Below are 13,692 nucleotides of genomic sequence, written 5' to 3' on the forward strand. Positions count from 1 at the left end.
GATTTCGTATTAACATATTACATATTTTTTTAATATTTATTAGTAATAAATAATAAAATAAAAAATCACACATCATAATCAATTTATATAACATATAAATAAAATATAAAATAATTTATTCATCAATTATTAATATAATGCTTTCACAAGTCCAATTAGTTATAAATATTACATTTGTTTTTATGATGCACTGTGATATAATAGACAATTAAAATCACAAAATATAATTATTAAAAGTAATAATTAAAATTATTATGTTTTAAAATATTGTATTAAAAATTATGTAATATATTTAAATATATATATATATATATATATATATATATTATACCATTAGTACAAATAAAAAATTGAAAGTGAAAGCAAATATTTATACGGTTACTTGTCAAACTCAATAAATAAATAACAACAGCGCAAGAATTAGTTTTATTTTAGAAATTTATTTTAATAGAAATTATAGTTTAAAATATGTTTATATAGTTTATGTATTTATAAATTTATTTTATTTTCTTTTAAGGGATGCTAAGATTTTGGAATTGGAAACAATTATGACCCATCCCTATATCATTTTAATTAAAAAAGTTAAATCTAGATCAAAAGATTTTATGAAACTATTGATTTTTATTTTTATTATAACTGCAAAGATTAATTTGTAATCTAAATTTATGTTTAAATATTACAAAAATATTATTTAATATAAAAATTAAAAACATAAATAAATACCCGCCCGGTCGGGCGGGTCAAGGTCTAGTTTGACATTATGACCTAACGAAAAATGTAATATCATTTGACATTGTGACCAATTACACAATACAACATCTTTTTTCTTTTGTACCTTGGCTTTACAACATTTGTCTGGTTGTGTAAAAGATTGTACATGTTTAATACGTGCATTAACCTTAAACATCAAAGGAAGAGTAGAAACTAACTAAAAAAATTTATGACATTAATGTGCTACTTAAATTTAAGTACTTCAGCCTATTAGTACATTAATTTCATTGCATATAGTCGCTAAGATTTAGAAAAAAAAATGAATTGAGGAAAATATAACATTCCTATATAGAAAAAACACATTGGAGCAAAATTTTCATCTCTATTTTTTTTTCTATGATCACTAAGATAGAAATAGATTGGAAATTGTCTAAGTTCAACTAAGTTCAAGATCCTAGTTTAATGAAACTATGTCTACGATACTCAACTTATTCCAAAACTTCTTGATAAAAAAATAGATGTCCAAATCATGTGTTCATGAATTTTTTGTTTAAATATGTATATTAGACACAAAAACTTAAAATTTAAATGATAAATGATAATTTTTTAAAAAAATTGTTTGTCCACAAAAACTTATCTTGTTCATGAACACAGTTTAATTTATTTTAAATTAGTGTAAAAAGTGCTTTATATCTTTAAAATGATTTATTTTGTAACTGAAGTTAGTGGCTGTTTTGTAAGACCATGATCAATGTGATTCTCAGTGTAATATAAGATATAAACATTTTTAGTCGAAAATTGTCAAATCATGCTCTAAAAAACTCAGATGGGTCTCCCCCATTAATCATCATACTCTAAGATAACTATTGTTTCTTTTCCGACGACCTACTCCGGCCAATCAAATTCCAACCAGTCTCTCTGCTTCTGTGAGTGAAAGGATATCCTCGTATGGATTCAATAGTGAGTGAAGTGGAGATCAACATATGAAACTGATTGCGTAAGCAAGTATGCATCACGTGGTTGGTAGAGAGGAACAAAGTTAACTCAGAAAAGACCAAAACAAAAAGAAACAGCTGCTAGTGCGATCCTTTCATTTGCATAAAGACAATGATGTGGACTTGCTTATGTCTTTTAGCTTTGTCAGTGAGAATCAACTTCACCTTTGATAGAGGCAAAGCGTTTTGCTCCTTTTGTTTTTTGGTTTCTAATTGATTCATCTCTGTTGCTGCTTCTACAATGGCCGTCTCCATTGGTACGATCAACCCATTTCTCTTAACACTCTCCATTGCTTTCTTCAATGCTTAGTTTTCATGTTCTTGGCATTCTTGGATTGTGAGTAAACCTCTGAGGTTCTTGTAATCACTGATACTATTATAGTGATGATCATTGTTTATGGTGCAGGGAGCCTACCATGGTGTGACGTTGACTCTTCTTGCTTCCAAAGAAGCGTCATACATCTCATAAATCTACTGTTCCTCTGCATCTTCTACTTTCTCGTGGCAGCTACTTGTGTTTCCAAACAGTTTACTATCAGGAGCCGCAACGGAGGATGGACCTTTGTCGCTGCAGCTATATGCTGTCTTGTTACTAGCATCACTTTCGTTGGTGCTGGTTTAAAATTTCTGATCGATGATGCTAATAACGTCTTTTGGGTTTATTGCGTCGTTCAAGGCATCATTTGTGTCTCACTTGCGGCTTCTCTGTTTGTTCAAGGGATCTCAAAATGGATTAACATCGTTACATCTGTTTGGTGGGTGACTTTTGCTTTGTTGGATTCAGCTGAAATGATTGAGATGCTTTCACAGGGAGAAGGCATCAGAGTATTAGACATCATAACATGGCCTATGAGCTTTATGCTTCTCATTTGCTTCTACACATCACTCAAAGCCTCTCCAGCTCCTCAAGATTTCAGTGAAACAGGTCTCACTGATCCTCTATTAACTGACAAACCGGCGAGGTTGGCCACAGCTGGGTTTTTCAGCATCTTGACATTCTCTTGGATGAATCCTTTACTCTTGGCTGGTTTCAAGAAACCATTGTCCTCAGAAGACATCCCTAGTCTACTCCCAGGAGATGAGGCTAAGTTAGCTTACACTAGATTCTCTCAAGCATGGGATACACTTCTCGCAGAAGGAAGCTTAACTAAGGAAAAAAACTTAGTGTTTAGAGCTATAGCAAAAGCTTACTTCAAGGAGAACATATTCACAGCAGTTTGCGCCTTATTCAGAACCATTGCTATTGTATCTCTTCCACTAATGCTATACGTCTTTGTGGACTATGCAAACAGTGACCACCGTGATCTCCGCATTGGTCTCTTCAACTTATCTTGTCTAGTTTTCTTAAAGCTTGTTGAGTCCTTATCAATGAGACACTGGTACTTTGCAGCAAGAAGATCAGGGATGAGGATCAGATCAGCGCTAATGGTAGCTGTCTACAAGAAGCAGCTAAAGCTATCAAGCCTGGGGAGGAAGAAGCACTCATCTGGAGAGATTGTGAACTACATCGCGGTGGATGCATACCGTATGGGAGAGTTCTTGTGGTGGTTCCACTCAGGATGGAGCGTTACACTGCAGCTTTTGCTATCTACAGTTGTTCTCTTTGGAGTGGTTGGAGCAGGAGCCTTTCCAGGTTTGATTCTCCTCCTCCTCTGTGGTCTCCTTAACCTACCGTTTGCAAAGATGCTGAAGAACAGCCAGACGCAGTTCATGATGGCGCGGGATAAACGTCTGAGGTCAACCTCGGAGATTCTGAACAGCATGAAAGTCATTAAGCTGCAGTCATGGGAAGAGGAGTTCAAGAAACAGATTGAGTCTTTCCGTGCTGATGAGTTCAAATGGTTGGCTAAGGCTCAAATGACAAAGGCCTTTGGTACTTTCCTGTATTGGCTGTCTCCAACAATAGTTTCCGCTGTTATCTTTGTGGCGTGTGGTTTGCTGAAGAGCGCTCCGCTGAACGCAAGCACCATCTTCACTGTTTTAGCTACGCTGAGAGTTATGTCAGAGCCTGTTAGGCTTATACCTGAAGCCATTTCTGCTATCATACAAGTCAATGTGTCTTTTGACAGGATAAACAACTTCTTGCTTGGTGATGAGCTGAAGATTGATGAAGTTGAAAGAAGTGTTCTGAAGAAATCTGGAGAAGTAGTTGAGATACAATCTGGTAACTTCAGCTGGGATCCAGAGATGATGACAAAGACTCCAACTCTAACGAATATAAGTTTGGACATAAATTATGGGCAAACAGTTGCGGTTTGTGGACCAGTTGGTGCTGGAAAATCTTCATTGTTGCATGCATTACTCGGAGAGATACCTAAAGTTTCTGGAACTGTAAGTCTATTTGTTCATTATGTATAAGGCTGTAACTGATAAAATAATAAGGAATTGGTGGAATTGAAATAAATGGAATAGAATTTATTCTATTCATTCATAACCAGATTTGTTATGGAATGATTATCTTTGTATTTTTATCTATTTATTTGTGGAATTGATGGAATTAGTATCCACGTCAATAATCAATAAGTATGTTTGCTAAGAGATGGTTTCTCTATGTTCTTCATTTGAAACAGGTAAAGGTCTCTGGGTCCATAGCTTATGTTTCTCAAACCTCTTGGATCCAAAGTGGTACCATAAGGGACAACATCCTCTATGGAAAGCCAATGGAAGCCAGACGATACAACGCTGCTATTGCAGCATGTGCGTTGGATAAGGACTTAAATGACTTTAGACATGGTGATCTCACAGAGATAGGACAAAGAGGGCTTAACTTGAGTGGAGGACAAAAGCAAAGAATTCAGTTGGCACGTGCCGTCTATGAAGACGCTGATGTTTACCTGCTTGATGATCCTTTTAGTGCTGTGGATGCTCATACTGCTGGAGTTCTTTTTCATGTAAGTGATAGCATTTCTTTTGAAGAAGTTTTCTTGAAGGATGCTTTTTAATATGTTTTAGTTGTGACTGTAGAAATGTGTTGAGGACTCGCTGAGGGAGAAAACTGTCGTTCTGGTCACTCACCAAGTTGAATTTCTCTCAGAAGTTGATCAAATTCTGGTACAATTTGTGTAGTAGCTGATAAAAAAAAGACTGCATATGTCTTAACTTATTAATGATTGATGATCTTGATCAGGTTATGGAAGAAGGAAGAATCACTCAATCAGGTAAGTATGAGGATCTCTTAATGATGGGGACTGCATTCCAACAGCTGGTGAATGCTCATAATGAAAGCCTGGGAGATTTTAAGCAAGGGGGTATAAACAGAGAGATGGGAGATATCGATATTATCGAAAAAGTAAAAGAAGAAATTAAAACAATTGATACAAGAGGGATCCAACTTACACAAGAGGAAGAAGTAGAGTCAGGTTATGTTGGATTGAAACCTTTCTTGGACTACTTCCGTGTCTCCCAAGGATGGTTTCTTCTATCAGCAACCGTATTGGGCCAGGTTGGTTTTGTAGTTTGCCAGGCTGCATCAACTTACTGGCTTGCATTTGCTATTGGGATCCCTAAACTCTCAACTACGATGGTTATTGGCGTCTACAGCGTTATCTCCACTTTCAGTGCTGGTTTTGTATACTCCAGAGCTGTTACAACAGTCTATCTTGGGCTAAAAGCTTCCAAAGCTTTCTTCTCTGGTTTCACAAATGCAGTCTTCAAAGCTCCCATGCTGTTCTTTGATTCTACTCCAGTTGGACGCATTCTTACTCGAGTAAGATTTCTTTTCTTACATGTATATGAATAACACTACAGCTCAAAGTATGACAACCATATTTAACATTGGCAGGCTTCATCTGATATGAACATCTTGGACTTTGACATTCCATCTGCGTTCATACTTGTGGTAGTACCTGCTGTTGAGCTCACTGCTGCTCTTATCGTCATGACATATGTTACATGGCAAGTGATTATCATAGCTCTTCTTGCTTTGGCAGCCACCAAATTTGTTCAGGTACCTATTTTGATCTTACTCATGTGCAGAAAAGAAGTCTATTAACATTCCTGTCTTCTTTGTATAAAAAAGGATTACTATCTAGCCTCTGCAAGGGAGCTGATTAGGATCAATGGAACAACTAAAGCACCAGTGATGAATTATGCTGCAGAAACCTCACTTGGAGTTGTGACAATAAGAGCTTTTGGAACGGTAGATAGATTCTTTAAAAGCTACCTAAACCTAGTTGATGCAGATGCGGCGCTATTTTTTTTGTCTAATGCAGCCATGGAATGGGTCATTATGAGGATAGAGATTCTTCAGAATTTGACTTTATTCACCTGTGCACTATTGCTTATCCTTATTCCCAAGGGCTACATAGCTCCAGGTACATGCATGTTCTAACTCATCACATCTTTATATCTTTGCCTTTTCTTTGGAAGAATTTTTTTAATATATTCAAGATATTCATCAAGTTGAAAGTTCTGCATGAACTTGTGCTTTTGTGTTGCAGGCCTAGTTGGGCTCTCACTCTCATATGCACTAACATTGACACAAACTCAGGTGTTTCTAACCAGATGGTATTGTACCTTATCGAACTCCATCATTTCGGTAGAGAGGATAATACAGTATATGAGCATACCAGAAGAACCTCCTGCGGTTGTGGATGGTAGAAGACCACCGTCCTCGTGGCCTTCCAATGGTACAATTCACTTGCAGGAGCTTAAGATAAGATACCGTCCCAATGCTCCATTGGTTCTCAAAGGAATCTCTTGCACGTTCAGGGAAGGGACAAGAGTGGGAGTTGTGGGGAGAACTGGAAGTGGGAAAAGCACTTTGATCAGTGCTTTATTTCGTTTGGTAGAACCAGCAAGTGGTTGCATATTGATTGATGGTATTGACATAAGTAAGATTGGTCTGAAAGACCTGAGGATGAAACTCAGCATCATTCCTCAAGAGCCAACTCTTTTCCGTGGCTGCATAAGGACCAACCTTGATCCTTTAGGTGTTTACTCGGACGATAAAATCTGGAAGGTAAAAGAAAAAACAAGAAACAAGAATGTGATTTCTTCTAAACACTTTGCAGCCTTTTTTCTGATGAAACCATTTCCTTAGGCTCTCGAGAAGTGTCAGCTCAAGACAACGATTAGCAATCTGCCTAATAAACTTGATTCTTCAGGTAAATGAAATGATGTTTTTATGTTTATAAAATTTTGGTTTTACCTTTATGTTTATCTTTTTGTTGTGCGAGAAGTGAGTGAGGAAGGAGAGAACTGGAGCGTGGGACAGAGACAGTTGTTCTGTCTAGGAAGAGTGCTGTTGAAGAGAAACAAAATATTGGTGTTAGATGAAGCTACTGCTTCCATTGATGCAGCTACTGATGCAATCATTCAGAGAACTATAAGAGAGGAGTTTTCTGAGTGCACGGTGATAACAGTTGCGCATAGAGTACCAACGGTTATAGATAGTGACATGGTTATGGTTCTCTCCTTCGGTAAAGATCTTTTTCACTCGTAATGAACCCTCTATTTTTCATGTCAAGGCTCATGAGCACCAATGGGGTTTTTGTTTTAATGTGAACAGGTGATCTTGTGGAGTACAATGAGCCTTGGAAGCTGATGGAGAGTGATTCTTACTTCTCCAAGCTAGTTGCTGAGTACTGGGCAAGTTGCAGAGGACATTCTTCTCAGAATCTTCAAGTCCACATCTAAATTCTTTTGCAAGTCTACTTGTATAAGCTGCTACTGAAACATCAATGTCTTAGTTTACAATGCACATTATGATACTTCAATTAAATAATTAAAAATGTCATTATTAAATAAAAGAAAGACACAAAACCGATGATCAGTAATCAGAAACAGAGCAGTGCTGACGCTCACGTCATTTTTCGATTGAAAATTAACAGATATTTACATCCCCAGCCATCCCTCTCCACCTTCCAAAACATCTCCGAGTTTGCAGCAAAACTATGCTTGATCAACGGTGTCACTGTCTCCATCTGGGATATATTGAGTAAGCATCTAAGAGCAAGACTAGTTAATAGACTGATGAACCAAAATTGAAATGGTCAAACACATGCTCTTGTGAGTGGTTCACCGGCAAGCTTTAAAACTACTGCTAATTGCGATGTTCGAGTACCAATATATATGATTTTATGTAGACTCGTTATGTGGTTTCGTTTGGTTGATGGAATATCACTAACATTGTTGATCACTTCAAATTTATTTAATGTGATTAATTTGAGTCTCTATTCCAAAGATATGATAATAACATGCATTGTTGAACCAACATTATAGTATCCAAACAAGTTCTTTGTCATTAATATTTTTCATCATAGATACAATCTTACTAGGTGATTCTCCCGTGCTCATGTACTGAAATAAAAATTTACAAAATAAATAACTATAATATTAAAAATATTTTCTTTCGTTTGTTTATAGGTTTTAAATAATTTTGTTATTTGTATGTATGAAGAAAAATTGTATTAAGTATCTTTATGTTACGACCTTAATTAGATATGTGATTTCAAATATAATATTTTGTATTAGTTTAACTATTCGTTACAATATATTGATTTGTTTCTATTTTTTTTTAATTGACGGTGATTTTTTGTTTTTATTTTAATCAGGTTTAAATTGACTTATCAGTTGGTAGTTCAGTTTATCCTCTTATATTTGTTAATATATTTTATAAATTTTGTATGGTTTGATATATCTTGTTTTAAAAATAGAAAAGAGAAATATCAAATCAGATATGCATTACTAAACATGACATGTAATATTATGAAACTTAAAGCACATATATGAATATATATATATATAATAGATAAATCATAATATTTGGTTGGTTTAGTTTTTCATATTTTGATTGGTTTCGTTATTTACATTTTGGTATATTGGATTATATCATTTTTTGAAATGAATCATATTTTTTGGTTCTAATTAAACTAAAATAAGAATAATGTTGTTAATTAATTTTTTTTAGTTTTTCCTTAGGTTGATAAAAAAAATTTGTCTAATTTTATATATGTAATTTCGATAAAATATATATATCTATATTTTTTAAATTTATAGATATTTATTTTTTGTTTATGTTTTTGGAAATATAAAGAAAAATATTTATATATATAATCTATCTTTTTTATATTTTATAAATATTTACTTGTATTTTTATGTGCCATTGTGAAAAAGGAATTTTTTGCTTTGTTGAAAAAAAGGAAATTCAAGTTAAAAAGCTAATTAATTTTTTTTTTTAAAGAGAAGCAAAATAATTAACAAAAATGGTATTTAGGTATAATTTTAGCTCATTAAGATTATCTATGTAATTAATTTTTGTGAAACATATGATATTAGGTGATGATTTATGTTTTTAAATTAATGAAAATAGTTGTGTTTTAATTTACAATAATATTAATTTTCATATGATATAAATTTAATTGGGTTTTCATTGTAATTTCCCTTTTCTTTTAGTTATTTTTTACAAAAGCCACATAAAAATAAGAAGAAAATATATAATAATATAAATTTATATATATATAACGATTTTTAATTTTACTTTTTCATATTTTCATAAAGCATCATCAATAAAAAAGGAAATATCTATAAGAAATTTTATATATATATATATATATATTATATACATAAAACATAGTTGCACAACAAAATAATATAGATATTTGTTTTAAAAATAAAATAATATATTTCCATATCTAAAACTTAAAATTAACATCAACACAACAAAAATTAATCAGTTTTAATCTAATTAGAAGAAAGATAGTTATTGTTCATTTTAAATGAATAGTACAATTTTAATATGATTCACTTATACTCAAAATTAGAGGCTTATTTACATATCAGTCTTCTATTTATTTTATGCATGTAAATTACAAATGGCTCAAAACTTATAAACAAATAAAAATAATATATTAACAAATTATTACGATTTAGTTTGGTCATAAATATTTTTATACATGCATAAACTTTCAATAGATTAAGGATTATGTTTGATTATTCAACTCCAAACTTACAACACTTTCCTATTCTGTTTCCTAAAATATATTATGAATATAAGCCAATTAAATTAATTAAATGCAACAAATAAAGTTAATCGAATTTTAACCTATTTAAAATCATGAAACGTTTATGGTTTAGTTGAGATGAATAAAAACAAGCTTAGTGTCAAAAAATAATTGAATTAATTAAAAACTTTATAACCAGAAAAGAATAAAAAAAAATTATCAAATAAATAATCATTAAATATTAAAATTATATAACTTATAAATATTTATGTCCGTGCTCACGGAAAACCACCAAGCATAAACATAAGTAAATACATTTTAAAAATTTCTAGATATTTTATTTTAATTTATGTTTTTGGGAACAGATAAGAGGTAATAAAATTTAAACTCGTTTATATATTAAAAAAACTATATGTATATATTTTATAAGTATTCCTTTGTCTTATTTATGTGCTTTTAAAAAAGGAAAAATTAGTTTAAAAGTTTATTTAAATTTTATTAAGAAAAAAAAGAAATAAAAGTAGTTGTTACTAATGGAAATCATATAAAATATTTTTAGTTTATTAAGGATAACTACGTAATTAACTGTTCTGAAAATTAATGTGAATGCGACACATAAGAAATTGATTTATCAAATAATATTATAGAGATTAAAATTATAACGATTATATAAGAATATGAGAATACAATGATTCGGGTCACACATTCTGACACACAAGATAATGTCTCGCAAAAAACACCCTTTTCAAAATTATTTTTTTAGTGGGGTCAACACAAATTTTGCTTAAAACAAAACAATTTTTTTTTAAAGTAGTGGGGTCAGCTGACCCCCCCTCCTCGTATGCTGCCTCCGCCCCTGTGCGGATTTCAAAAAAAAAAAAATTACGCACCGCGAAATAGTCACCATTCATTACCTATATCTCTGTTTTCTTTCTCACTTTTCTTGTGTTTGCTTTTGGATAATTATAAGTTCACAACCGTATGCAATTAATTATTTAGTCCATTACTGGGGGACACATTCATCACTGGTCCCTTTATAAAAATCACCCGTCCAAATCAATTTTATAGCTCATATTTCCAAGTATATTTGGCGATGATTTGGCCAAAAAAATCTCCCATGTATTGATAGATTGTGGGACATGCAAGAAAACATTAATAGTTCCTATCAAATTTATTCCAATAATAACGAGGACAAACACACACGAGTTGATATGATCACAATTCACCATTGTGACTTTGTCATACATTATGTCACCAAACATGAAAGATTTACTTCTGGTTTTCAAACGCAAAACAAACAAGTAATGGTATGATAATCTACATAGTTGGTTCATTACAAGCGAATCAAGATCATGCTTTTCATAGAAGCTATACTATTAGTATAGTCCGGTTCAATTCCCGGTTTATTATATTGGTTAAGTTTTTGTTTGCTTAACCGAGTAACTATATATAGAACAGAAGCATGTACATTTCAGTTTACGAGAAATAACAAACTTTCATTTTATCCTTTTCTCTGATTCATCTTCTCAGCTCAAGCTCAAATCATCATCTTCATCATCTCTGATTCTCAACGTTAATATGGTATCAGAACACTAAATCTCACCTTCCGCTTCGTTCTTTGAGCTGTGATTTTGATTCCTCATGAGTCTTCCGTTGATTCCTCTTTCTCGCTTGTTCGTCATCGTTTTCGCTACGATCTGTGATCTTTTGGTTCGATTGTTCGTCTCCATCATCTTTCTGATTTATCATCCCGGTTCTTCGTCTCAGTAATCGGTTCAGTCAGATCTTTCCTCATGGCGGCGAATTAATCTTACGTACATCAAGATTATGTTCGTCAAGTCTCCGATAACTATGACAATCCATTTTATCTTCATCACAATGATCATGCTGGTTTGATTCTGGTCACTGATCGTTTGGCAACGGCCTCGGAGTTTCATTCTTGGAGGCGTTCTGTTCGTATGGCTTTGAACGTCCGTAATAAGCTTGGCTTCATTGATGGTACAATTCCTAAACCGTCTTCTTTGCATAGAGATTATGGTGCTTGGTCTAGGTGTAACGATATTGTTGCGACTTGGTTAATGAACTCGGTGTCAAAGGAGATTGCGCAGCGTTTACTTTTCATCTCTACTGCTGAAGGAATTTGGAAGAATTTGCTTTGTCGATTCAAACAAGATGATGCGCCGAGAGTGTATGACATTGAGCAACGTTTGAGCAAGATTGAACAAGGATCTATGGATATATCAAAATACTATACTGCGCTTGTTATTCTATGGGAGGAACATTGCAATTTTGTTGAACTTCCTATTTGTACTTGTGGCAAATGTGAGTGTGATGCAGCTGCGCTTTGGGAGAAGATTCAGCATCGCTCTCGTGTGACTAAGTTCCTGATGGGATTAAATGAGTCATTTGAGCACACTCGTCGCCATATTATTATGCTCAAACCGATTCCCACCATTGAAGAAGCTTTTAATATAGTAGCTCAGGATGAACGTCAACGCAACTTACGTCCTGTTACTGCTATTGACAATGTGGCTTTTCATGCGGGTACATCACAAGCTCATGTTAGTCCGGTTTCTACGGTTGAAGATACTGCTTATGTTGCTGCTTATAATGTTGGGAGAGCTTACCAAAGACCGGTTTGTACCCATTGTGGTAAAGCTGGACACACAGTACAGAAGTGTTTCAAGCTTCACGGTTTTCCACCAAGCTATAAACAATATGGATCTTACAACAATAGGAACACTTCTCACAACAAGAATGTACAGAGTATGTCTCGTTCTCAGGGTCAGACTTCTACTCCAGCACCTTCTCCTATGTCGAATGCTGTTGCTACTGTGTGTGCTGAAAACAAGCTCAACGCATATTCATATCCACCGGCTACACCTCAGTTGATAAGTGGAGGCGTTAATCTTGATCTGCAACAGTTCAGTCCACAACAGATTCAAAACATGGTCTCACAGTTCAATGCTCATGTTCGAGTTTCAGAGCCTCAAGTTCCTTCCTCTTGTTTTTCCCACCCCAGTGCAACGATCACTGATCATGGCTTTATGGATTCTCAGTCTTCATCTGGTACTATACCCTTTCCTTCTATCAATCTTACCTCTACAAATAATAACCTTTTCTATCAAAACCATTGTCTTTCTGCTTTACCTTTTCTTGTTCCACGTGATACTTGGATCATAGATAGTGGAGCTTCTAGTCATGTTTGTTCAGACTTAGGTATGTTTGATAGTTATGTACCAGTAGATTCTGTGACTGTGACTTTACCTAATGGTGTTTGTGTTCCCATTACACACACTGGTACAATTAAAATCAGTGATCATTTGATTCTTTATGATGTGTTGTTGGTACCTGATTTTCATTTTAACCTGATTAGTGTAAGTGGTTTGATAAAGACATTGTCTTGTGCTGCTCATTTCTTCTCTAATGGCTGTTTAATCCAGGAACTTTCTCGGGGCTTGATGATTGGGAAGGGTAGCTTATACAACAATCTCTATATTCTTGATAGTTCCTATCGTATATCTTCTGGAAGTGATGTGTTCTGTGGTTCTGTATCTGCTGATAGCGTCTTGTGGCATCAACGTTTGGGACACCCATCTACTACCGTTTTACAAAAGCTTTCTTCTCAGTTACCATCTTATAAACATGTGGATTCTTCTCATGCTCCCTGCTCTATATGTCCTTTAGCAAAGCAGCGTCGTCTTGCATATGTTTCACATAATAATCTCTCGGTTACTCCTTTTGATTTGGTTCATATTGACATTTGGGGTCCGTTTAGTGTTGAGTCTGTTGAAGAATATCGATATTTTCTTACTTTGGTTGATGATTGTACTAGAACTACTTGGGTTTATATGTTAAAGACTAAAGGAGATGTTTCTGTCATTTTTTCCCTGTTTCTTAAGCACGTTTCTACTCAGTATGATATGAAAGTAAAAGCTATACAATCTGATAATGCTCCTGAACTAGCTTTCACTGATTTGATCAAAGAACTTGGAATGATTCATTACTTTTCCTGCGCTTATACTCCTCAACAAAATTCTGTA

General features: G+C 33.9%; 1 protein-coding gene across 4 annotated transcripts; it reads left to right on the forward strand.

Annotated features, from left to right (window-relative positions):
- Positions 1–1,557: 1,557 nt before the first annotated feature.
- LOC103835306 (ABC transporter C family member 8) lies at positions 1,558–7,443 on the forward strand. 4 transcript variants are annotated; one of them, XM_009111448.2, is made up of 11 exons: positions 1,558–2,043; positions 2,113–4,037; positions 4,277–4,597; positions 4,671–4,757; positions 4,834–5,412; positions 5,488–5,652; positions 5,725–6,019; positions 6,146–6,666; positions 6,748–6,811; positions 6,887–7,126; positions 7,216–7,443. In XM_009111448.2, the coding sequence occupies exons 1-11, from the start codon at positions 2,022–2,024 to the stop codon at positions 7,341–7,343; spliced, it is 4,347 nt and encodes a 1,448-aa protein (XP_009109696.1). In that variant the 5' UTR covers positions 1,558–2,021; the 3' UTR covers positions 7,344–7,443. The 4 variants fall into 4 exon arrangements, 3 of the variants coding, with proteins under 3 accessions (XP_009109696.1, XP_009109704.1, XP_018509316.1); XM_009111456.3 differs by having other exon boundaries at positions 1,558–1,963; XM_018653800.1 differs by lacking the exon at positions 1,558–2,043 and having other exon boundaries at positions 3,223–3,339; positions 3,414–4,037.
- The last annotated feature ends 6,249 nt before the right edge of the window (positions 7,444–13,692 follow it).

The sequence above is a fragment of the Brassica rapa genome, chromosome A01 (genome assembly GCF_000309985.2).
Source record: "Brassica rapa cultivar Chiifu-401-42 chromosome A01, CAAS_Brap_v3.01, whole genome shotgun sequence".
NCBI classification, from domain to species: Eukaryota; Viridiplantae; Streptophyta; class Magnoliopsida; order Brassicales; family Brassicaceae; genus Brassica; species Brassica rapa.

Coding starts and splice junctions, on each gene's coding strand:
- LOC103835306 (XM_009111448.2), top strand. CDS start 2,022: ATGTTCTTGGCATTCTTGGATT. Junction 4,758..4,833: donor CAGAAGTTGATCAAATTCTG/GTACAATTTGTG, acceptor GATCTTGATCAG/GTTATGGAAGAAGGAAGAAT. Junction 6,812..6,886: donor TAATAAACTTGATTCTTCAG/GTAAATGAAATG, acceptor TTGTGCGAGAAG/TGAGTGAGGAAGGAGAGAAC.